This window comes from Sylvia atricapilla, chromosome 9, assembly GCF_009819655.1.
Source record: "Sylvia atricapilla isolate bSylAtr1 chromosome 9, bSylAtr1.pri, whole genome shotgun sequence".
Taxonomy (NCBI): domain Eukaryota; kingdom Metazoa; phylum Chordata; class Aves; order Passeriformes; family Sylviidae; genus Sylvia; species Sylvia atricapilla.
The window spans coordinates 18479693-18505009 of NC_089148.1; the positions used below are offsets into that span (position 1 = coordinate 18479693).

General features: G+C 40.0%; 2 protein-coding genes across 3 annotated transcripts in view; one reads left to right on the plus strand and one right to left on the minus strand.

Moving 5' to 3' along the window:
* Positions 1-5471, minus strand: part of TTLL7 (tubulin tyrosine ligase like 7) — a 63160-nt gene extending 57689 nt beyond the window's left edge. The window contains exon 1 of one of the 2 annotated variants that reach the window (XM_066325120.1): positions 5368-5471. The gene's annotated coding sequence lies outside the window, so the exon portion shown is untranslated. Of the gene's footprint in view, positions 1-3771; positions 3902-5367 lie in introns of those variants that run through there. The other variant, XM_066325121.1, reaches the window with a different exon arrangement.
* A 19503-nt stretch (positions 5472-24974) lies between these two features.
* Positions 24975-25317, plus strand: part of PRKACB (protein kinase cAMP-activated catalytic subunit beta) — a 66739-nt gene continuing 66396 nt past the window's right edge. The window contains exon 1 of the mRNA XM_066325124.1: positions 24975-25257. Within this exon, the coding sequence (XP_066181221.1) occupies positions 25212-25257 (46 nt within the window). The 5' untranslated portion in view covers positions 24975-25211. The remainder of the gene's footprint in view (positions 25258-25317) is intronic.

The following is a 25317-nucleotide window of genomic DNA, read 5'->3' on the forward strand; positions in this document are numbered from 1 at the left end:
ATTTATCAATGAAACTAAATGGTGTGTTGACTATCTGTGTCAGACCTTCCCAAACACACGTTCGCAAGAATATATATCTTCTTTTTTATTTTCATTTCTAATAAATTTTATTTCATTTTCTCATAAAATATCAAAGACTTGGTTCTTTGGTATGTGTTTGTATTCCTGAGTGTTGCTTTTGGCAAAAAGGCCACAATGTCCTTTCATTTTCTCTTCATACCTAGAGGCAACAGAACAAAGTAATATATAGGCTTTCTTAATTGACTGCTCGGGGTCATTAACTGCATAATTTCTCAACTGGTGTCCAGACTTTCATATCTAACTCTGTATTGTTCCCTTACTTGTCTTCTAGATCTGCACTTGTGGATGCTGCTCTGGAGCAATATCTGTCACTGTCTAAGCTGAGTTGGCAACTAAGCACTACACCACCATTCACGCTTCCTTCCCCACCACCTCAATCTCCCAGGATGGGTGAGAGAATCAGGATTAAAGAAAGAAAAGTTATGGGTTGAGAAAAAGAGAGTTTTATAGGGAAAGCAAGAACTGCATGCACAGGAAAAGTAAACAAGGAATTCATGAACTAATTCCTATGGTTAGGCAGCCCTTCAACCATCCCCAGGAAACCGCAGCTCCATCATGAATAACAAACAGTTCTTCGGGAAGACAAAAGACATCACTCAAAACATCCCCCTCTTCCTCCTTCTTCACCCCTCTTTATCTGCCAAGCATGATGTCATATGCTATGGGATACCCCCTTGGTGGGTTGGGATCTGCTGTCTCAGCTGTGTCCCCTCTCAATTTCCCATTCTTCCCCAGCCTCCTTGCCAGCATAGCAATACAGTCTTCTATCACATAGCTCTATTCTATATTTTTCAAGAAAAGTTCATTCTGAGCAAGCAGATAAGAGTGATTTCCCCATCAAATCTCACAATATTCTGTCCTGTCAGTCCACTTGCTTTGTGGTCATAATCAGTATCAAGACCTTTGCCTCTTCACCTGCAACAATTAAGCATCTGATTTCATTTTCTCATGCTATACACTAGTGCTTCCACTGCACCCTATAGGGATATAACGGCGCTGGTTTTCAAGTGCTAAAAATAAAACAAACACATGTCAACCCAAGGACAAAGTTGAAAGGAAACATACTTTAATGTAACCAAAGAAGAATATATTTAGCATTTTGCTACTAAGCAAGGATGGAAATAAACATGTCAACACATCCCTGTGCCTAACTGTGAAACCCACACCCTACTCAACTCTTTCTGCAATATATATTTATTATATATGAAAAGTGGATTTAGTCTTCATTTCTTTCTTCTGAAGAGTGACTGTTAGTACTTTGTTACTACTGCTGGCCACAAAGGGCTCCTGAACTGAAGTGTAAAGCACTTCCATCCTTTTAGGCAGTCGGTTCTTCTATCAATTAACAGTAAAGTAGCCATCTAAGGTGCACTTGGACAGCAGTGCATATTAAACTTCGATTTGGAATCCTTCCAAAACCAAATACAAGCATAAGTGGGAAGTGGCATGACACTCACTCCACTCCAGAAAGTGAAAAGTGATCCCTAAACAAGAACATTTTCTTTTGTCTTTCATTATTATTGTTAATTTGGGCTCTCTGTAAAGCTGTATTGTTCTTCTGTCCCCAGAATGTAATGTTCATAAAACCTCATGTGATTATATTTTTTAATATTACCTTTGAAAAAATGTGGATCTATATTTTAAGATTTTCAATTATCTTAACTTAAATTTTTAACACTAGGAAAACAAATAGTACAATTGTATAGAGTGGTCTTCATTTTGGAGATCCTGTATTCTGATTAAAGATGATATTGAAGCAAAAACCTTTATGTCTGTTTAACTTAACCTGTCAAAACACAAAGCCAAAAATTTATTCTAATACATTAGAGCTTTTTTCCTGATATATGCAATTCAAAAATGTTGGTAAATTAGTATAAATTAATGTGGTAGAATCATGAAACTATATTGTACAGCTGTATGAACCCTTCAGAGAGAAGGCAAGGAGGTAAACTAGGAAATGCTCCTGGCAAAAAGCTATTACTTTAACCCCTACAGAACCTGGAGGTTCTTGCCTTCACTGCCACAAGCAAGAGGATTCAGTAGACTGGGGCACTATCAAATCTCCTGGCATAAAAGATTCTGGCTCCCAGGGCTTGCAACCCTGGAACAGGAACATTTGGTTTAATGCCCACCAGGTTTGAAGGCTGACTCCTTAAAATGTCACGTTTTCCCTCACATATCCATTCAACTGCAAATGATTCTTTTACCCATCAGTTTAGTAGACCAACAAATTCCATTCTAAATTTAAAAATACATTAGTATTTTAAATATTAATGTTTAAATGGTTCACTAGTTCTGGTAAACTTTCCAGGAAGCTCATAATGTCTGCAAAAGGAGTAGCTGCAAAGTATCATTCTGGCAGGACTTTAGGTAAGCATTAATGGAGCTCTAAAGAGCTCCTTGTGCTTAATAAGGGCCATTTGACTTCCATGGTAGGATTCAAATGGCCTCAATTAACTTCTAGGTATGTAGAAAATAAAAATTAATCGAGGGCTAAGTATTCTGAAGTTCACAAGGGAAAAAACAAAATCCAGATAATATGCTTCAATATGAGTGCTGTGCTACTTGCAGTGAAATTTGTAGCTTTGACAGTTTGTACACACCTTTCCATACCAAATGAACTCCTTCCTTAACGGAAATCCAAACTATTCCTTTCCCACTCAGATCATTGTAGAGTCACTGTGTAGACTATGGATGATGGAAATACCTCATCAAAAAGAAAAAGACTGGCAAGCATTCATCTTTTTCATCAGGGACTGATACAAGGCCTATCAAAAAAATTCAGTGTCTTCATGACTGAGGATTGCCCCAAAAGCCACAACACTTCCAGGCAGTAATAATACTTGGAATTTTCTGAAGATTTGGGGAAACATATAGAAGTGAGAAATTAGCATTGTTGGTTTCTACAAGATATCTTTACACTGATAAAATCATAGCACAAAATTTAAAAGACATTAGTAATTCATATCAAAAAATTAGCTTGCAACATGCTGTCATGTGTATTTTTTAAGACAGGGGCTTTGCAAAAGTAGATGCAGGGTAGTTTGGAAGATATTATCCATTTCTCTATCTCAGACATTAACATTTCATTTCAATTTCTTGTTTCCTAAGGATTTACATACTTAGATTAAGGTGTTCTCAATTAGTATGAGACATCTGCAAGTATCTAGTAAATGCAAAAATAATCCTTAACACATTAAAATAGAGGCAAGGAAAAAAAGGAGGAAAAGCACAGAATATTAGAAAATGTAGATATTCAAGAAATTTGCAATATGTATCCTACAGAGACTTTTAAAATTTATAATAAATATCCATGGATGGAGATTCCAAATCAAGAAATCATACTTCAGTCATTCTTGATGTTGACAATTCAGAGCGAGCACATTCAGCAGTCAGCATCAATCTGCCACATTTCATCTTCAAAATTCTATTTATGGCTTTCGTTAGCAACATACAGCATTAGAAACATCTTAGAGAAAAATCCTAACTGTACGAAAACCTGCAAGACGGTTTGTGTCTAACTGCTTCTTCATCAATTAATCTCTCCGTTCTTCAGACTTGTCCACAACTAAATCTATGCTGCCAATTTACTACTATCTGCTTTGGAAGAACACGGGAACAAATTTTATTTTTATTGCAAACCTGAGCCTCAGATTACTAAAATGACTGTTAGATTACTGGAATAATTACCTAATAACTGCTGACAGCCTTGATCTCCTGGCCTCTTCTAACACTCCCAAAGTGCTGGGCAGATCCCTTTGGAAATATGTGGAATGTATCCAAATCATCAGAAATCTAGAATAGGGGCATTTTTCTAAGGAAAAAAAATTGATAACTATTTTTCTAGACTTTCTTGCATAATATGGCCAATACCTGCAGGTAAAAAAAATATTTTGCCATTATAAAGAAGCCACATATTCTGTATTAAATAGTTCATGTAGTTTTCTGAAGCTTTGTAACATTTTTCTGCAGAGAATCTTGCTTCAGAAGTAATAGCTCTATATGTCATCACAGACATTATATTTACTCACCACATAGGAAAACTCCTGACATAATACCTGCTTCTCTAATTTTTTGTTTGTTTGTTTGAACTATCATTGGCACATGTCCTTTTTTTTACTAAAATCCCCATCACAGCACTTAAAACAGGGATAAAAGCTTCTATAGATGCCAAGTCACTGTGTATTTCGAGACACTCTGCAGTATTTGGGGAACAACCAATTCCCACAGAGAAAAGTAATTCTAATCATTCATATGAGCAAAGAATCAGCAGGATTTCTCTGAATATTATTTAGATAGGTACTAACACTAGGTTAATTAATGAGGGATTTAGACAGAAAAGTATATTGAACGAGGGGTGGCTGGGCTGTGTGTGTTTGGTTGGTTTAGAGGGGGTTTAAGAAGGAATAAAATCTAATTTTGGTACTGACACGACAAATACATAAGAAAAGCACAAAAACGATCAATACTGAGACCTTAAGTCAGTTTCACAGAGTTCAGCAGTATGTTCAAATTCCAGCATCAATTGCTTTTCCCTTTTGCCTACAATTATCTGTGGTTTCAGCAGCAGAAATTCAAAAAGATCCCACAGATTATGAGCTTCCAGCTAAGCACAGAAAGCACAGGAAGATATTTGACTTGCATCTCCAGAGATTTAACTTGTTCTACATTTCAGCCTCCAGTGGGTACCACTGCCAAAAGACGATCCCATTTTAACCTTAACTGGCTCTGAAGAGACCTGGCCGTACATGCGATACGACCCGCACAGGCGATGGGCTCCGCATGCAAAAACTGGGGGGAGGGGGGCGAGGAGAGAAAATTAATACCTTTAATCCTGAAATGCCTCCTGGTTCCCTATTCCTCACACTGCGACACGCGCAGTCATCCTCCCTCCCTGCGCGAGGGCTGCCCGCTGCATTGAGGAAACTTCCCGAGGGGCGGCTGCCCGCGCTCCCGGCGCACCTGCCCGCGGCCCCGGGCGGACAGCGCTGCTCCGTGCGCCCCGGGGCACCGGACAAGCGGCGGGGCTGCCGGCACTTCCCCGGCTCCCGCCCCGCAGCATCGCCCCCGAGCCGGCGACAGATCGCGCTCCGGCAGCCCCCGGTGGCCCAGCACCCCCGCAGCCCCCCGGCCGGACACGGCTTCCCCTCCCCGCCGGCGATGCTGAATCACGGCGGGCCGCCGCTCAGCTGCCTGTCCCCGAGGGTGGCAGCCTGTGTCCCGCCGCCGCAGGAGGAGGAGGAGGAGGAGGCGTCGCGCCCCGCCGGCCCCTCACCCTGACCTCACCTGCCGGGGCGCGGGCGGGCGGTCCAGGAGCGCTCCGGTGCTCGCGGGCGGCGCGTGCTGCGCCTCACGGGCAGCGCGATCCCGGGCGGGGCGATCCCGGGCGGGGCGATCCCGGGCGGCAGCATCCGCGCCGGGCACGGGCGGGAGGAGGAGCGGGAGGTTACGGCGGGGAGCCGGGACAAACCATTCCCTGCGAGGGGGCACCGCCAGCGGGCGGGCGGCCGGGGCGGGGAGCGCGGGCCCTCCCACACAGGTACGTGCGAGGATTGCGCCCGAGGGGCGGCGGGCGGCGTCCGCGGAGCGGAGCGGGCGGTGCCGCGGGCGGGGGCAGCGCTGCCGGTCCGCCGGTGCCCCCCCCCCCGCTCGCGGTGGAGCGGCCCGCGCTGTCTCGCTGCCCGAGGACGGGAGCGGACCCGGCGGCCACGCGGGCAGCGCCCGGGGTGGCCCGCGGCCGCCGGGAGGAGCGTGGCGGCCTGGGCCGCCCTCAGGGCCGGCTGCGGCCCTCTCCCTTCGGCCGCTCGGAGCCGCAGGACCAGGGGCCGGCCCCGGCTGCCGGGAAGCGCCTTAGGAACCCAGCGGAGCGCTCTCCGGCCGAGGAGCCCCGAGCGCGCCCCGCCGTGAGGCGCGGGGAGCGTCCCCGAGCGCCCGCGGGGCCGGGGCGGGTGGAGGCGCCCCTGGGCCCGGAGCTGCCCGCGGCTCCCTGCACACAGCCCCGCGCCTGCCCGATCCACGGATCCGTGCCCCCTGCCCGCGGCTCTAGTGGGTTTTTTTTTCCTCTTCCCCTTTGGAGCCGTAGCCAAATGTTTTCTTCCTGTGTGCACAACCGCTGTTTGCCACTCTGGAACAGCCATTTCGGGCTTTTCCTGAAATACTTTGCAGCCTCACATAAAGGTACTGACCTAATCATAAATGCATAAAGATTGAAAAAAATACAGAAAAGCTTGTCAAATAAAATTTCTTAGGAATTTATCAGAAGATTAAAAAGTTTCACAAAAGAGATTACTTAAAGAATAAATAATAAGACCTCAACTCAAATTTAGGCAATTTATCTCAGTAGATTACGTAGTACCCACCGTGTTTATCAAGGTTAGGAGTCCAATTCACAAGCAGTGGACGTCACCATGGCATTTGATTTCAGCTGCATTATGTTTGCCATAGGACTAGCTGTAATCCTTTATTGATTTCTTCTGGTTTATTAATTAATTATCTTACTTCGTTCATACTATTACAGTCTTACATCACACGTTCCTCACTACGACATACCTTTAAAATCAATTCCATCAATTCTTTTCTGCACAATCTCTTGGCTAAAATAAGGCCTTCCATGAGAATGTCATCAACTTTTTAAGTTTTTAACCTAACCTTTTTGAGGCAGTTAGAAATAAATATATTCAGTAGGCTTAGTTCCAAGTTTTCTATTTCTTGAACAGAAAGAAATGAAACAAACTTGACAATGTTAAATGAAAATGAAAATTTCATTGCCACTTGATCAGCATTAAGTTTTTTTGCTGTATTTTAACATGTTTTGAGGTAAGCTGATACTTTAATAGGAACAGATTGTGGGCTTCTTGCAAATGCTAAAATGATTGTAAAGGACAAAAAACCACATGAAAAACCCTTTAGGAAATCCTAGAGCGATATCAGACTGTTTTCTCATGTGTGGTATCAATTTGTAGCCTGTAAAGTTGAAGAATTTATTTTTCACAGACATGGTATTTTTCATTGGGTTGGATGACAGATTATGTTGTGGTTTTAATGATATGCAGAAATTATTATTTATTTCCCACTAAAACCTTTGTTGAGCTTGTAAAAGAAAACAGTAGAGTTACAATTTCTGGCCACAATCATGTAATCTGATAGAAGCTCCCATGCTTGTTTGTGTAGGTAACTGTTTGTAGTAACAGGTCTAAATTTCAGTGATAGAAAACCCATGCTAAAGCAATGGAAACATGTCATTCTTCTCTCAGCTGTGCCAAAGCTGTGCTCCAGGATGCTCCTGAGGAAAGGTTTGATTCTCTTTCCTTTAGTCATTTGGAATGCTGCCACTGACTGCAGATGAAACCATTGACAAGGCTGACATGGATTGCACGTTATCTCTGGGTCAAAGCTTGGGTTGGGCCTTTAGCAGACCCTGCCTGCTTTGTTTTAGCAGTGTGTCCACATTCCAAGCCTCTCCACCGGAGCGATGTGCACACCTCTGCTGAGCAAAGTACATTATATATTAGGAAGAACAGCAAACCACAAGCAGGAGTTTGTGATGAGAGGTTGCACCCAGCTGTTGCTTTATAATTCGCAGGCAAACCAAAAGTTTGGGAATAGAGTTGTGGCCTGCTCGGCTCTTGGGAGAATTTAGGAAAAGCCTCCCCTTCCTAGGTATAGCTAGTTCTTCCTCTTTTCAGAGGGCTGGTACCAAGGGCTGCTGTTCTCAGCTGGGAAAGCACTGTGACACATCCTCCCAGCAAAGGCCAGAGCCTCCCAGCAGAAACACTTTTTCTCCTCTCCATTCCTGGGAGGCAGGAGGCATTAATCCCTTCCTGAACGTGCTTTTAGTTGTTTCCCAGAAGCAGATCAGATTTAGGTTTTATAATGCGATCTGCATTCTGAATCACTCTGAGAGTAAATGGTATTTGCTACATCCATGTTGAAACATTAGAGCTAACAAAGCATAGTAAGGAACCAAAGTGGGGCATTAAATACACAGATGCTTAATTAGGAGCATTAAATAGAGTTATATTTTTAATATTAAGCTAGTTTAAATATTGAATATTGATGCACTTGAGAACAGATGTGCCTAGATAATTATTGTAAATAGAAATAGTAAAAAAAATACCTTTTCTATGGCATGAAGATTATCTTATGAATTTCACAAATGAACAAACAGGAAAGATAGAAAACCAGAGATCAGGAAGAAAGTGCTTTCTCAGAAATCTACATATTTCTAAGAATTTTCTTAGGTTTTTCCTATTTTTCTGGATTCCTTTATGAATTTTAATTGTTACAGTTGAAGAATGGTGAGGGCAATCAGATCAGTTCTATCTTTGAGACAAAGATTGATGATTTATTTGAACACAGTTCCCATTTCTCCCTTCCTGTATTCCCTATATTCCCTGAATAACTATGTATATGTAATCCATCTCCAAGTCAGTAAATAAAATGTCCTCAGATTACAAAGAGGATAATTAAGTTCTCTAAAGAGCACTGATATTTGAACAAAGTCACAAAATAGACTTGGAAATGCAGACCAGTTTCTCCTGCTCACTGAACTGCAAGCTTACAGAGCTGCAGTAGGAGGCACAGTTTGATGTGGTCCAGAAAACTTGAAGTTGCATTTTACCTCTGCTGTTGAAACAGAGGAAACTTCCCGAGGGAAGGCTCTATCCTTGTGCAACTGTTAGTACTGGCAAATGCCAAAAAGAGCTTCAAAGCATTAAATGTGACAATCATGAAGCTCAACAGCTTTGAAATAGAAACAGCATATAGATTTATAATTGGAATAATAGCTATTCCTATTAGCTAATAGCTATAAAATAGTGTGTTTTCTTCTGTTTGCACAACACTCAAAATATATTTACTAAGTAGATAATTACACTTTTCTAAACAGCTGCATATTCCCACTTGCTATAAAGCCATGTCCAAACATAATCTATGCTGTCATAAACCATCCATTTCCTAGTGTCAGCCTAGAAAACATTACCAATGAAGAAACAAGGTTCAGCTCAACTTTCATCCCTATGCATTATATTCCCTTAGGATTCTTGCTACAATACAACTCAGTCCATACATAATTTTTGCTTCAAAAAGCAACACCCATTTCTTTTGTAAGCCATCTGCTCAGTGTGGTAGCAAAATCCATGCAACAGCTTCCCAGCAGCACCAACACCTGCTAACAGGGGATGGTGTTTCAGGCAGATATTGCCAGCCTGTCACAGCTTCTTATCTCCTCTCTCTCTCTAATCTTCAGAGTACTGTCTGGGATTATCTCCTAGAAATCAAATGCCCAGCAAGATGGCCTGTTACTTTTTTATCTATCAGCAAACATGCACTTGATTGAGTTCATTAGTGCTGTAAACATCTTTTATTATATGGATCAATGTGAATTTACAAGCTGTAGCAGTATGATATTGACATAATGTAGCATTTCATATACAATAACTTTTTATAGTCCTCATCACTCCAAACATGCCCTGGGTGAAACTGAGTACTGATGTAAGCAGATACCATAACACCAAGGCTATCTACAGACTACAGGCAATTATCCTCAAGCTTAATGAGGTTCCTTTGCTTCAGGCATGATTTTGAACAGCTTTAAGATAGGAACACTTCTATTTTAAACCAGACAAAATAACATTTAGGAACATTGGTATCTGTTTAGTAATCAAAGCTTGGAGATTCTTCTTCAAATATCTTCAAGTCTCCATCTGCTGTCTGCCTCTGTTTAAGAAAGGAAGTCCCAGAATTTCAGCAGTTTGGAGAAACATTTCCTTTTGTTGAGCAGCCAAAAATAAAAAAAAAAAAAAAAAAAAACAAAAAAAAAACTATGCTACTGTATGAAGGCTGTAAGATCAAATGAGGCGTAAGTTGAAAGAAAGTGGAAACTTACATCTGTTGGTCAACTCTTACTATGGTCATCCAGGAAATAAAACCAATTTTTGTAAATATTCACAAACTGGGGCAAGTTCATACAATGCTACTAAATGCTTACACTATTGCTGACATGCAGGCCCAAGTAGAAAGAGGAGTGTGAGCCGCCCCTCCTTTGCAGTTGGACATAGTAATGAAATCATTATTTTAGGCAATATGGTCAAATATGAGAAAAGTGGGCATGAGACTTCCACCCCAGCAAAGTTGTGCTTTTTCCCTGTGCATGTCCTTTCACAGTGTAAAAGTTCTCAGTATCCTTTCGATCCATACCTTGCCAAGTGTAAGTGGATATTCATCCATACAGGTTTGTTGAAATAAGTCTGAAGTGATTGCCTCATTACTTCGATGTATTTTAATGTGACAACTATTGGGTGTTATATTACTATCACCATAACCATTTTTAAGATAGATAATTGGTGTCTAAACTTTGCAGCTTAAAGAAGCTCTACATCTTTTGAAGATATTGATTCAATTGACAGAAAAGTGTGTATTTATTTTTATTATGATGGTCTCCTTGAGACTTTTTAATTTAAATTTTGCCTGGGAGGAAAAGAAATAATTTTACATAAGATGCTAGAATTTGTTTGGATGGGGTACTACACATCCTAAACAAAACTTTTATTCACTTGGCAATACCGTATAAAAGAGTTACTCTCCTAGCATTTCTATGAGGTAAAAATGATGCATTTCTATTAAAGCAATGGACACAGATTCAAATGTATTCCAAGGCCACTGGTTCAATGTCACATCAGGTAATGAATTTGTGCCTATCAGATGAGTATATTGTCAAAAGTCACACAGGAGATAGAGATCTGAAATACACACAAAGTTGAGAAAAATGTATTATCAACATTTACCTAATTTACTTCACACTTTCTAAACCGCTTGAAATATGACCTCTGGAGCCACTGGCTGAAGGAAGTGCCCAAGTCCACCAGGTCCACTGACGTGCTCTATAGATAGATGTCAGAATGGGATGAGATTTGGCATATTTAATATGTATTAATGTATGCCTTTCAATATTTCTTAATATGAAGTAGGATTTTCATACAGTACCTTCAGAATCCCTGTTCTGCAGAGCATTCCTATAGTAGAGATATCAAGTAAATTAATTTCCAAATTATTTGTTCTAGACACAAGGTCATTACAGTAGCTAAACTACAGAAAACTTCATGTCACAGAAACACAATACTTTTCATATGTAAAGGACTATTGAAGAGTTGATTTTTGCTTAAATAGAATAAAACTGTATGCAGACTATTAATATGAAGTTTGCATTAAATTAGTATGCACTATTAAAACATTGAAATATTTCAGTTCCTTAATATTTCCACACACAAATTTATCAAAAATACCTCTAGGTTAGATGAGAACCTCATTGTTTGGATTACCATTGTACCTCAAGGCAGTTTCCAAATGTGTGGGTAACTATTTTTAGCTTGCTGGGAAAAGCATATTTCTTTTACACAACTGTAAGTTAATTTTGCAAACACTTTTTTTGTGAAAACTGGACTATAGAGTCCTTCTAGATTTTTTAAAGTAGAACACTTAGCCTTCTTTACAAGGAGATGATAGAGGTTTTTGTATCATGTGAAACACTGAAGAAGGGATGAAATATCTTCACATTCACAAACATTTCATTACTAGGTTGGTGTCTGAAGCACCCCAACAGGATGACTTTAGAATACATACTGACTTCTCTAGGGCAATGAGACAAAGAAATCTCATTAAACAGAAGAAAAATCTTCTTAATACCAGTACTCCAGGATACAGAGGGCTTCAAAATGCAAAGATGTCTAACTACATGTACTAAATTCTGATCCATCAGGGCTTAAGTAGTCATACATGATGTCAGATGCTCAGGTGCCTCTACAATGCAATTCTTTTTCCTGGAGTGCACTTTAGCCAGGCAAGGTAGCAGCAGAGGGAACACACGTTGCTTCTTGCCCACTCAAGCCAGAATGTCACAGATTAATAAAAGTGGCAAGATGCTTCTGCAGAGATAAAATAGAAACTGCTGTGGTGGGGGTAAAGACTATCTAGCCATGTGCATTTATTGGAATAGTTAAGTCTAGATTTACAGTAGCCTCATTAGCAACATGTAATAAATCCTACTAAATCTGAGTTTGTGCCCCATGGCACTAAGTATTTCAGGATCAGAAACTACTGAGATGGGTCAGCCCTGCATACAAGAAATACACAACATAAGAAGACACTGACAGAAAGTACTCACTGAGTCTGGATATGTGCAGCAGTCTCAGTCTTCTGCAAATTAGATTTATGTTATAAAGATGCAACGCATCAGGAGGCAGCAAAAGCAGGGCTCCTTGCGAAGAGAGCATGAGCTAAGAGAGCTCTCACAATCCAGGAGAGCAGCCCCAGCCCTAAACAAAGCAGATCCAAAATGGACAAACCCAAGCAAGAATCATACCCTAAGGCACTATCACAGTGAGAAGGCAGGTCCAAGATCAGGCCAGGAAATCAGTCAATAGACAAGGATAAGGCCCAGCAGTTACCAGGCAGATCCATGACAAACCAGGAGTGAATCGGAGCCGAGGAGCTGCCTGAGGCTGTACAGGTGATCAGCACTCCTCCAGTGTAACTGCAGCAAGAACTGTGAACTCGGGGCTGACCTTAAATAGAGCTCCTCAGCCCATGCTGGTGGGGAAGTGACAGTTGAGGCTTCTCAGCACCTTTAACACATAGTAGTGCCTTCAGTGCCCTGACACAATAGGATTTAGAAGAACCTGGAATTCAGTTTTTTATTTAATATAATTTGGAATTCTGTAGTTGAGATTGTGGGACTTCTGCTTTTGTGTCATCTTTCCCAAGGAACTTTTGTACAGCATATCTCATATTAACTTAACCAATATTTATCTGGATAGGCATATGAAATTTAATTCAGAGTGTAGAAGGAACTTCCCTGTTCAGCAATGGAGTTTTGTTTGCCATTTCGATCAAATATTGCTTGCTATTTACAACAGGAATTTCTGGTTCTAGAAAAGGTAAGCAAAGTAGGGGTTAACTTGCAGGACAACTAAGAATATCTTGACATAGGTAACATTTTCTACAGACTGAATAATATCTATTTGCTCTGGTTCTGTGACATTTAGAGACTGAAAAATTGTCTCTATTGTGTAGCACTCGCCAACAGGAACTATTAACAAAGATTATAAAATAAACTGAAATGTGCGGAGTGAGGACTTGTGGAAGCACACTATGAGCTGATCTCACTGAGAAAATGCAAATTTCTCTGCAAAAAATAACTCATGTCTCCAAACCTGTTTTATCCCTCTTAAAGATAACGAAGAGGATGCAAATGTACAACAGATAGCCTGATATTAACCTTCATATCTTTAAAGCATGGTGCTTCTGTGTAAAATAAAAATTTTGCCATCAGTGATCCAGAGCAGACAGTGGCAGATTATGGGTTTGCTACAATCCAAGTCTCATCCTGCTCCTATGTCAGACTAAAAGTCTGCTACAATACAGTGAGTAGAAGAGAAAGAACATGTCACATTTTATCAAAAGTGTAGTGGACTCAGCAGCTCCATGAACATTTGATAAGACTTTACCATTCAAAGATCCAGCAACAGTAACAGTGGATTAAAATCATCATTCAATTTAATTATTCTGCATTTTACCCCATTTTGACTCAGTTATATTTTATGATTACTTCCCTGTAATTTTGAAGACCGTGTAGGATTTTAGATTGTGTGAATTTGGATTACATAAAGAAGAACTGTTTTATATTCCTTTTCCTCTCTCAGAAAAATGAAGGCAAGCATGACTTTCACAGGATTCAACCAAAAGTTCTAAATAACTTAATATTGATTTTTGAGATCCAGTTAGTCTAATAAAGCTACTGCTTCAGACTTTTTTCGTCATTTAATCACAAACTCAAAGATTTTACATATGAAATTATATAAGTTTTTATAGCTGAAGTTTAAGAGGATTGTTGTTATATCAAGTATAATTTATAGAGCTATCATGTTAACACAAGCTAAATTTTGATTTTCACCTTAAACATTAGAGATATAAAATGGAGTTCAAAGTTAATTAGTTTTTCATCTATGACCAAGTTCACCTGCCTATATATTACCATGGACAGCAATTATTTTATAGACAGCAGGAGGGATATATAGAATAATATAATACTTTAAGTCTGGAAAAGACGTAATGTAATAACTTTATATTTCTACTTTTAACAATAATATGCAGCAGTAATAATAATAATTTGCTGGAGCAACTTGTTGTATTGAAACATTGCCAAAAGAGGAGACATTTTAAAACATTAGCTGAGGAAAAAAAAAAGAGTTCTGAATTATCAAGGACATAGAACTGCCAGATTGTTTTCTTGGTTTGGGGATTTTTGGGGATTTCTTTTAAAAAATTCTTTAGAAATCTGTGTAAGATAGAACCTGCTGTTTCATATCAGTAAGAAAAAGCTTTGAAATATTTATCAGCTAACAAGTGATTAACCACTATTTATCATGTTTAATGGCAACACATAATGCATATGGTCACTTTTTCACCATTATTTGAAATTCACTAGTACTTTTAATTGCTTTCTAATAGGCTTTTCATCTTTCTAAAGCTATCACCACAAAATGAAAAAGAAATCATATTATCAAAAAAGTCATATCAAAAAAAGGTAAGTGGAGTTGTCACTTTTGTATAGTCAAACTATTTTTTCTCATATTCTTCTTTCATTACATATAAATAGTTAATCAGTATGTATTTGTGTCACAACAGAAAGCAATATAGGTAACAAGAAAAAAAACTTGCTGGAGAAAATGTTTATTTTTTCCATATATCACAAATTAAAACAGACTATAAGAGGATGTGCAAAACAAGTCTGTGAAAAAATCTATGTCTGCTCATACAGGTAAGGCTACACTGGATCTGTCTGTCCTCAGATGACCTTGTTTTCCTCAGGGTCCCCAGCTTTTTGAAGACCACACATTGTTCCACTGATGTTTACAGGGGTTGTCGAGGCAACCAGATAAAACAGAGATTTAAAGGGGCCTGCCCTGTCTGTGCTGTGGACTCCAAACTCCCATCAAGGAAAGGAGCCCTGCCTGTGGAGAAACACAGCCTGGGGTAGGATAATCCTCCAAATTTTAGCAAATCCTTTCCTACAACTGCTTGTTATAGCAAAAAAAAAAAAGAAAAAGAAAAAAAAATACTACTAGAATTATACTTTACATAGATATGGTGAGTTTTGATTCAGATTATGGATTGTGATTTTTTTATTATAATAGATAATAGTAACATAATTTACATTTCCTTATGATCTCATTGTTTTTTTATGTCCAAGAAGTGACAGTGATGACATTATTGAGTGACTATGATTAATTATTTCAATTACGGTAGAAAACAGAGACCCCATTCAAAATTAGGCCCCCATTGTGATGCAGCTGTACAAACATATATTAAAAGACTGCGTCTGGACCAGAAGTCTGTAAATTACTCCACTCAGAGTTATCAGGGAAAAGACAGAGCACACATGGAGCACACAGAGGCAGGGATGAACCTGGACATTGTGTGTATTGCCAAGATTGTAACAAAACCAGTTTCTCCTAATTAAAGCAACACTTTTTGTCTCCAAATGAGATAGGTTACCATCTCCTATTATCTTTCATAAAATACTGTATTATCCTGTTGCATGAGGCAAATTCTACAATTCTTCCATAATTATTTTATCTGTTCTCCTCTCTCTTGCACATGTATGTGTTCCAGTCCTCCTGGCTTCATTTTCTTCTCTCTGTCATTTTCAAACATTCTCTTCTGTCCTGCAGCCCAGCCCTTCTCTTCCCTTCTTCCTTGAAATCCCAGCTGCCATGGAAATCCTGCTCTCCAACACCACTGAAACTTTCAGAAGCCTGTTACTTCTAACTGTATAACCCTAAAATTTGTGGATGAAAAACCACTCTATAAATGGTAAGTATTAGTATTGATTGTGTTATTAATACTTGCATGTTAAAGGATCAAGATATAAACCATTTAGCTCCCCCTTCAAACAGACAATGAATTGGAAAAAATATTCCTCCCTTATCATCCAGAGGGAGAATAAACTTTAAACTGAAGGAGAGCAATTGCAACCTGGATTTCACATTTCTAAGAAACTATAGGAATCAGTTATTTACCCATGAACCATTTCTAACATGTCTTTTGTGCCTATTCAATTACTATCCTATGCTAACTTTGAGGAACAGATATGGCCAATTATACTTTTGTCTTTTCAATAAATTAATGCAATCTTATTGCAGAAATGAAGAAGAGGATGCAAGAGAAGTATTTTCTTTGAGATAGCTTATGAAGAGTCACAGGCACAGAACTAGAAAACACACCCAGGTACAGTGTGCAGGTAACATCCTGATGTCACTGTTGGCAAAACTTCATTTGAGTATGAAGAAATCAAGATTACATTTGAGACTTCAGAAAAAATAGTTTCGCATCAGCAATGGCTTTTATGGCCTTTGCCCCTGCTGTGTGCTCAGGGATCAGAAATCTGGTTTCTCTTCTCAGTAATGATGAGGAAAGGCCCTGGCTGATTTAGATATGCCTTCAATTTATTCAACATTATCAGTGAAAATTGAGATCTAATGTACCAAATATTTGGAGGAGGCAAGGAATACCAAACATCGCCAAATTGTGCTGCTTAATTCCATTGGTTTTGTGAACTCTTACAAAATAACAATTCTGGTAGTAAATCTGCAGTACAGTGAAAGGAAAGACCAAGTAAATGGAATAGGATGGCAAAGAAAACAAATGGAGGCCAAAAGGGATAAAAAAAAGGGAAAAGCAAAGTGTGGAACAAAAGGCATGTAAATCCTTTGAGTTATAGAAAAAAACTTTTTTGGGGAGGAATGGAAATATAATGTCTTTTAGCAGTATTAAAAAAGTAAAACTAGGAGGAACAAAAAATATCTGATTAAATCACAGAATAACTTTTACTATGATAAAGTAGATGGAAGGGAAGATTTTGGAGGAGATATCAATGGACAAGCTTTGATATCTAGTTGCTTCAAGTGATCTACACATATAATGCCGAGTTAAAATTTTGCACCTGAGCATAAGAAATAAATGTAGATGTTATCCCCAAGACAGCCAGATTTCTATACATCCTCTGTTAGAGACCTTGATTGATTCATTTTACCTGAAATTATTTTAAAGGAATTACAGCATTGGAAATTAGAAATGCTTGAGGATAATTTTTATGTGTAGACATTTATTGGCTAATATATTACTTGGGGATGCATCTGCTCTTTGCGCAAAAAGAATGGAGTTCTTTCTTGGAAATGTGATGGTTAAAATCATAGTACTAGTTTAAAAGCCCTGTCTTTCACATTCTTGTGCAAAAACTGTATTTCACATGGTTATCATCTTTTTAAATGGACTTAGAAAATAAAAGCTTCACTGAGAGCATTATTTCATATTTCATATAGCTATATTTCATATAGCATATTTCAGCTAATATAAAATTACCTCTGTATTTCAGATGTGAAACTGAGTTTAGAGAAAATCTGGCTTGAACTAAATGCAAATAGAAGTCAAAGTTCTCTGTTTTGTGAGATTAAAACAATGCTTGAAAACATTTAACTTCTCTTTCTTGGTGAATCAGCCATACATCTACCAAATATACAGAACATCTACTAATATCAAAGCATAGTCTGACAATGGCTTCTCAGACTCTGGAGCTGAGACAAAAAAACTTTTACATTGACATTTGCATTACAACCACTTGAAATAACCACTTCTTCTTTGTGCTAATGAGAATTAATAAGTTCTTGGCGTGCACTGTAGATATTTCTCCTTTTAGCTTTGTGAGTCAAAGACAAGCCAAAAGAAATCCAAAAATAGTAAATAAACTTTACAAGCTCTTTTTTAGCTGCTTTTTCTTTTTCAAATGCAAAGTGGCCTTTACTCTTTTTTTCTTGTATGGATTTTTTTTTTCATAGATTCACACTTATGAATATGATACTATAATTGGCTTTCCTTATTATTTCTCCTAATAAAAAGTTACTGCTCTAAATATTCTTTTGGAGATTTAGCTTTCTGGCTTGTAACTGTGAGGGAAAAGAACTGCAGGCACCTGACTGTAGAACATCTACTGAAACCCTCTAAGCCTGGAATGACAATTTAAAACAAAACAAAACAAGACAAAAAAAAAACCAAAAAAAAAAAAAAAAAAAAAAAAAAAAAAACCAACAACAAACACCACTGAGAAGAAATTGAAGCATTTAAAAGCTCAAACTCTGGAAATACCAGAAACTACTGGAAAAGAAGGCCAGAACACTTCAGTGTACATCTGGAAGCAGTAAGTGTTATTTAAAAGCAAGTCTATCAGAAGGAGGTTTTCTTTCTGAAAATAGCAAGTGCTGATGCATTTGGCATATTTAACACTTCTCAGCAATCCAAGAAAAGGAGGATATTCATGAAGCTGTTACAAAAAAAAAAAAATGAGGAGTATTGCATTCTAAATAAAAATGAAGCGTAATAAAGTTGCATACTTTGCTCCTGAATGTTTAAAAGTGTCTTCTACTTTACAAGACTGGGGTGACAATTTTATCTGCTGGAGGTATAGATAAAGTGTGGCATTACCCTGCCATAGGGTAAGATCTATTGAAGATTTGTAGATTTAAAAAAAAATTTTAAACCCTTCCAACTTTAAAAAGTCACTGGTTTTCAACAGAAAGTGGAGCAAATAATACAGAAATATACTCCTGGGAGAAGCGGGCTCCAGATGAGGCAATTTAGGATCTGCCAAGAAACTAGTACTTGAATAAGTGTTGGACTGGACAGTACTTTGGAACCTTAGATACTACCAAGAGCAGAAAATACCATAAGAAAAAGATGTCAGAGGCAGAAAAACACCCAGAGCTGGAATTCCTGAGCAAGGAATAACAACACAAATAAGCAGATGAAAGACACTAAACATTAAGAAAAAGCTTGTATTTATTTGTCTTCAGGTGTCAGGGGTCTGGACCATGAAGAAACTGCATATTGCTGCCTTGGATGATTGTTTTCTTTAGAATAAAAACACTTGCAGCAAAAGATGATATGTGCAGAAGAAATAATAAATACAAGAGCAAGTGAGACATATTACCTTCAGTTAGGCATATATGCACAGCTCCAAGTATTTCTAGGAACTGTGCTGTAACTCTGAGATAAAAACAGCAGGTTGTAGAAAGATAAAGGGGTAAAAATACAGGTTTATGAAAGTGATTTTTTCTGTTTAAAAAATGTTCTTCTAGAAATAAAAAATAAACCAGGAAAACCATCTTAGACTATTTTCCTATTTTTAGATGGCACTGCTAAAGATATTACAACAGAAGAGCTGATCATGCACTTTTAGCTAGACTTCTTTAACCAATACATTGATATGTGACAGAGGGACACAATTTACAGGATGTACATTTGAGCTGAATACAGTGAAGCCTAGATTTAGATGTGAGACTACTAGTTCCTCATCATTCCTCACATACTGGGTGCAGAGTATGTAGGAAAGCTTGCTGAACTCTTTGAACTTTCTCAGCTAGCATTAAAATGACCTTCAGATAACCTAGCATATTTCACTTCCAAAGTGAGTTAGGCTAAACTGAATTAAGGTCATTCTTAATTCTGAAGAAAAATAGATACTGAGGCATTTAATATAGCTCAGTCTACTTTAAATTAACAGTTGTAATTAACTTGGAGATCTCTGTAGAAAAGACCTAAAAAGATAAATTAAAAACACCACTATTTTTGTTTTTTTGTTTTTAATCTTAATTCTGTAGAAGGTGATTCAGAGTCTTAATATATACTAAGAACAAATGGCATAATGTTGATCAACTCTCAATTATGGTACACATGCAAGTAATTAAGTCAACTACCCTGAAAGTGACTTACTGGATAGTTTTTTAAACAGCTATGGAATTTTTAATAACTTTGACTACAAAAGTAATATTTCTATTCAAATCTGTGGGAGTAAACTAGATCAAATGTCAGCCAACTGTACAATCAACTCTGACTTATGCTTCACTGCTTCTATAGTTCACATGCAGCAATATGATTATGTGGCTAAACTGCTAAAAATACAAGAAAAAAGTGAACTTTTTTTGCTTACTTTACTCAATATGTACAAAATCAACTTTTCAGAAGTGCAGGAAATAAAGATAATATAAAATATATCGCAAGGAATTTTTTCAAATGAACTGATGGAGCGAGATCACCCACAAAACAATCACAAAGCTAGTTACAGAGACAAGTCTGTATGAATTTTCCATAACAGTAATTAGCAATTTCTTCTGAATCACAAGTTTACAGGAGTATCTCCTACAAATATGGAATAATCTGCTGAACAATTATGAGCAACTGAAAAAAGTGCTGCTTAGCTGATAGCAAGAGACTACACCCACTCTGCCAAATGATCATAGGAGATAAAGGCCAAGAACTGAGCAGCTGGACTTGCCCACTAAGGCAGTCTGTAGCTTATCTGTGAAAAAAACCTGACTGTTCTGCAGGACATTGACCTCCACACAGCACCTGTCACCTCCTGTGAATTAATATATAGCTACTATCCATAGAATATTTTATCAAATGCTCTTTTGTAGGAGGTAATACTGACAGCAAAAGCATAGAACCTGTTTTGTTAAATTAGGCCTAAAACATCAGGAAAAAAACCCTCCTTGCAACTTTATGGCTCTTGAGAGACTTGTGGTGAACTGCGGTTAACAATCAATAAGGGAATACATAAACTCTGCTCCTAGGTTTACATGAGGGGGGTTGACCAGTGGCTATCTTGGGAAATATTTGGGAAACATTTGGGAAACATCTAATGCCAAGAAAGAAAGGGTGGCAGTGGTGAAGTATCGACTGCTAGTGTAAACTTCCTTTGGTGCTTTTTGCTTTAAGTCTATTTACTCACAATGAAGGAAGCCCAAGTGGGCCTTACTTAAGACTCCCTCCAAACCAAAATGTCCCTCAAAATCGTCCCTCAACATCCATGGTGTGCCAAACACTTTCTTGAGGCTCCAGATTCCTTTTGGATTCACAGTTGAAGGGCATCAAAGAACATTTTTCAGGAGATCTGGCAGAGCAAAATTCTTTGCCAAGTTGCTTAGTTTCATAGTGGATTCAGGGGCTGGCAATCTCAGATACTGTAGAAACATGATGCAAGTCCTTTCACTTCTCTCTGAGTGGGCAGGTCCTCAACTGGAATGAATTTGGCATCAGTGGATTAAGCCTTCCCTGCAGAGGAATGTAGTTTATTGCTGTCTGTATAGCTAGTACGGGGAGCAGGGGAAATTGCTGTACTCCTGCTTTCATCCTTTTCCTTAGCACATCTACATGACATAATTGATATATTCTTGGCAGGTCTGAAATTATGCTGCAGTGATGAATATTCCTGTTTCTGGGTCAGAAGCTGTAAAATTTGGAAAATATCTTCCATATTCACAAAGAAATACATATGCTTCTTGGCACGTTAGCAACCTGCTAGGAAAGCATCCCACACTGGCAGAACAGGGGTTAGCTGAGAGCAGGAAATGTGCCAGTAGCCTGGAAAAACCCAAAAGGAAAACAAGGAGTTAAACGCCAAATATATCATTCTGTTTAGGAGAGAGAAGGAGGCTGCCAGGGGTATTCAAAGATGCAGGAATGTGGGATTTTGGGAAGAGCAGTCTAATTTGGTATTCAAACCCTGCAGTTTACAGGCACTGCTGCAATGGTGAGGCAGGCTGACCACAGAAAGAGAATCACAACTAAGGCAGGTACATATTCCTAAACCAAGCAGAGCCTACACCCTCAGGGTGATCAATAGGGATGGGCTAAACCATCAATCTGTATATACCAAGGCAAATGCAAGCACACCTCAAATTCAAGAGAAAAAAATGAAGAAGCATAATGATTTAAATTTAGTGACTTGTTTCAAATGTGTAGTTGAAAACAACTGCTGTAGTTGCTACAGAAATGCTGCTGTCTCATCTAAAAGTCAGAATGATTACGGAGTGAAAGGATATATGGCTCCAGATGTAGTTACCATATGAACAGGTGATTTCTACTAAAAACACCTGAGAGTCTTTAATCTAGAAAAAATTTCTCCTTTTTGTCCTGAAATGACCCTCTCATTTTTAGTTCTAAGTCTGTGTAGGGTAAAATATGTGAGTTTCATGAGGGAATTTTATGTCTGATACAGAGCTTCAGGCTTTATCAGAGTGAAGGACTGGTCTTGCTAGGATATTCTCAATTGATAATTCCCAACAAATATGTAAAAAAAAAAATGGATGAAAACCTTCTGAGAGTCTTTGAAACAACATCATCAAATCCACACAGTTCTAAAACTGCTGAGTTGACTTTCTCAGAGTATATTTTTTAAAATCTCGTATAGATCAGCAAAAATGTTCAGACCAGGCCTTTAGAGAAACATTTAACATACATAAACAGAACATTTTTCATATTTGCATGCCTTTATTTTTTAACCAATTGTGTTAAAAGAAAGAAGACAGAATACTTTTATATAAGCAGTGATATATTAGGTATTTCATCATAAAAGGATTTTATATAAGAAAATTAAGGAAACTAAAGATTAGGGCTGGAATAAGAATTGACAGTCTGAATGCTAAGTGATTGTATACACATAATATCTATAATCATATGTATGTTTTGCAATTAATCAATGACTATGAACTTGTTAATTTAGCATAAGATGTGTGAGTAGTGAATGTGAATACAAATGTCCAGCCCTAACTCCTTTTTTCTCTTATCTTTGCCTACACATGTAATGGTAGGACTATGGATATGGTTCATTTAATGTTTCACAGCACTGCTGAATTATATTTGTTAGGTTTCTGATAAAGAGAGTGTTTGGGTAAAACTATTTGTACAAATCCATCACTGCTGCATGTGCATTAAGAGCATGATGTGGTTATTTGAGAACCAGTGTCATTGCATTGGTACACACACACACACATATGGTGCTGGAAGTGTATGTGTAGGGTTTTGCTGGAGTACATGCAATGACCAGCTGGTCCTTGTCCACCAAGACCCAAAGGGCAATAATGTCTATTGGACCCTGATAGATTCCCATGTATGCAGCCTTTACAGCATAATTTGCTAGTGTAGGGATGAGCTGTAATGCCAGGAATATGCTAAAGATGCTGCAGCATATCTCATTTGTTAGGGATGCCACTGCTGTCTCCTCAAGGATATCAAAATGCCTGTCAGCACCTGGATGAAAATCAGCTGACTCAGACTCAATCTGGCCAAAATGAAAATTATGATGGCTGGAGTGGGGAAAACATTTAAAACTGGGATAAGATCTTTACCTGAGACATCATGTTCAGATATTTATTTAAATACTACAGCACTTGAGAGTTCTATTTTTTGTCATTGTATGAATGATCGAGATGACAGATGGCAAAAGTACCCTCTCCTTTTCCCATGCTTAAGTTCTCCTGGTGCAGATCTGGCCATTGCAATCTACATGCCATTCCTTGGCAGTATGAATTACTGGTAACTCACTGAACCTCTTTTCAAGTGCATAAAGAACGCAAAGATTCCAGATTTGGCAAAATGACATACAGCCCTCTTCAATAGTATCTGTTTCACTGCCCCCAATGGTTTGCAGGTTATTTCTGCACAATGTCTTTGTCTTGTTTCTGATCTTCAAAGCAGTAGAGACCTGGCTTCCTCAGAGACAGCTTCTTTAATCATAGAAACACAAGCACTCCCCTGAAGTCAGCAATATCACACAGATCAGGATAATGCAAGGGAAAAGGTGAAGAAAACCAGAAGAAAGTCCCTTGAACTGAAAAGTTAATTGATCAAACCTCAACCTACAAAACATCAAAATAATTCAGGTAAGTGTTCCCAAAACTTTGCAGTCATATAATCCAGGCAGCTTGTACAACTGTAAAAAGGTAGAGCGCATACTGGCTGGATCTGCCCAGTGTTCCATACAATGTACGCCACTACAGAGGATCAGGAAACTGGAAATTTCCTGGAAGTATCTTCAGTGTGCATTAGTACACGTGTATAAAATCCTGTCTTATAGTAAAAGTAATTCAGTATTAGGGTGTGAGAGCATGTGCAGGCAGCCCACGGTGCCGGGAGAGGATTTTGGTAGCCCCTGTGAAGGATGGTAGCCAGAACAATTCCTGCAGCCTTGGAGAAAGAATGCTGCCAGAAAAGGCTGGGTATCACATACATTGTCCTGGCAGAATATATGCAGTTTGTGATCCATAAGATTAGCACTTCTGCTCTCCACTGTCTCCACTTTAAAGCACATAAAATAGAGCCTTTTTTATATAAGCATTTCCTTCCAGAGCTAAAACACTCAAAGCGTTTCACATGATAAATATATAAAGAGAGCTATCATCAACTTGAAAGTCACAATACCGCTTGAAAATGTGTAGCTGTAGCTATTTATGATGGGTGGCAGCAAAAGGGGGGGAGGAAAAAAAAAAAAAAAAAAAAAAAGAAAAAACCTCTTTCCTGGCAGCCCGCTTACTTTCTAGGGGGTGTTTTTTTCTATAGTCTGGTGAGCCGTGTAAAAACAGCCACTGAACAGGCGGCAAGTGCGAGTTTCCTCCCGTCGGCCGCCGGGGTGCAGGCCCGGGCGAGTGTCCTCGGGGATGCTCAGGGGCGCGGGGCGGGCGCAGCCGCAGGGCCGCGGCCCGCGCGGCCTCCCGGGGTCACCTTGGGCACGGCGGCCTCGCCCCCGCTGCGGCCGCTGCCCCGCGGGCGGGCCGGGCCTGCCCTGAGGCCGCGGGGGCGCTCCGGGGCCGCCGCCCGCCGGGCCGGGGATGCGGAGGCCGCCGAGACCCCGCGGGCGCCCGCCCCGGGCACCCTCCGCCCCCGCCGCCCCCGAGCCGATACCGGGCGGGGGGCACCGCCCGGGGATCCCGCAGCCCCTGCCCCGGGCCGGCCCCCGCCCGAGGCGGCGGCAGCGGCCCGGCCGTGGTCGGCTGCGCCCCCGCGGGCGGCGCAGCGGGAGGAGGCGCCGCCCCGGCCGTCATTTCCGCCGAGTGCGGGGCGGGGGAGGGGGCAGAGCGCTCGCCTCCTCCTCCGCGGCGGCCGGAGACACAGAGACCCAGAGCGGGGCCAGGGCAGCTCCGCCGCCGCTGCCGCCGCCGCGCCCGCGGGCCGCGCCGCCCCGCCAGCCGAGCCCGGCCCGGCCCCCGCCCGGCATCCCTCCCGCCCCCCGCCCCGGCCCGGCCATGGGGAACGCAGCCACCGCCAAGAAGGGCAACGAGATCGAGAGCGGTGAGTGAGGGGGACGCGCCGCCGCCGCCTCCGCCCGGCTCCGCTCCCGGAGGAGGGCCC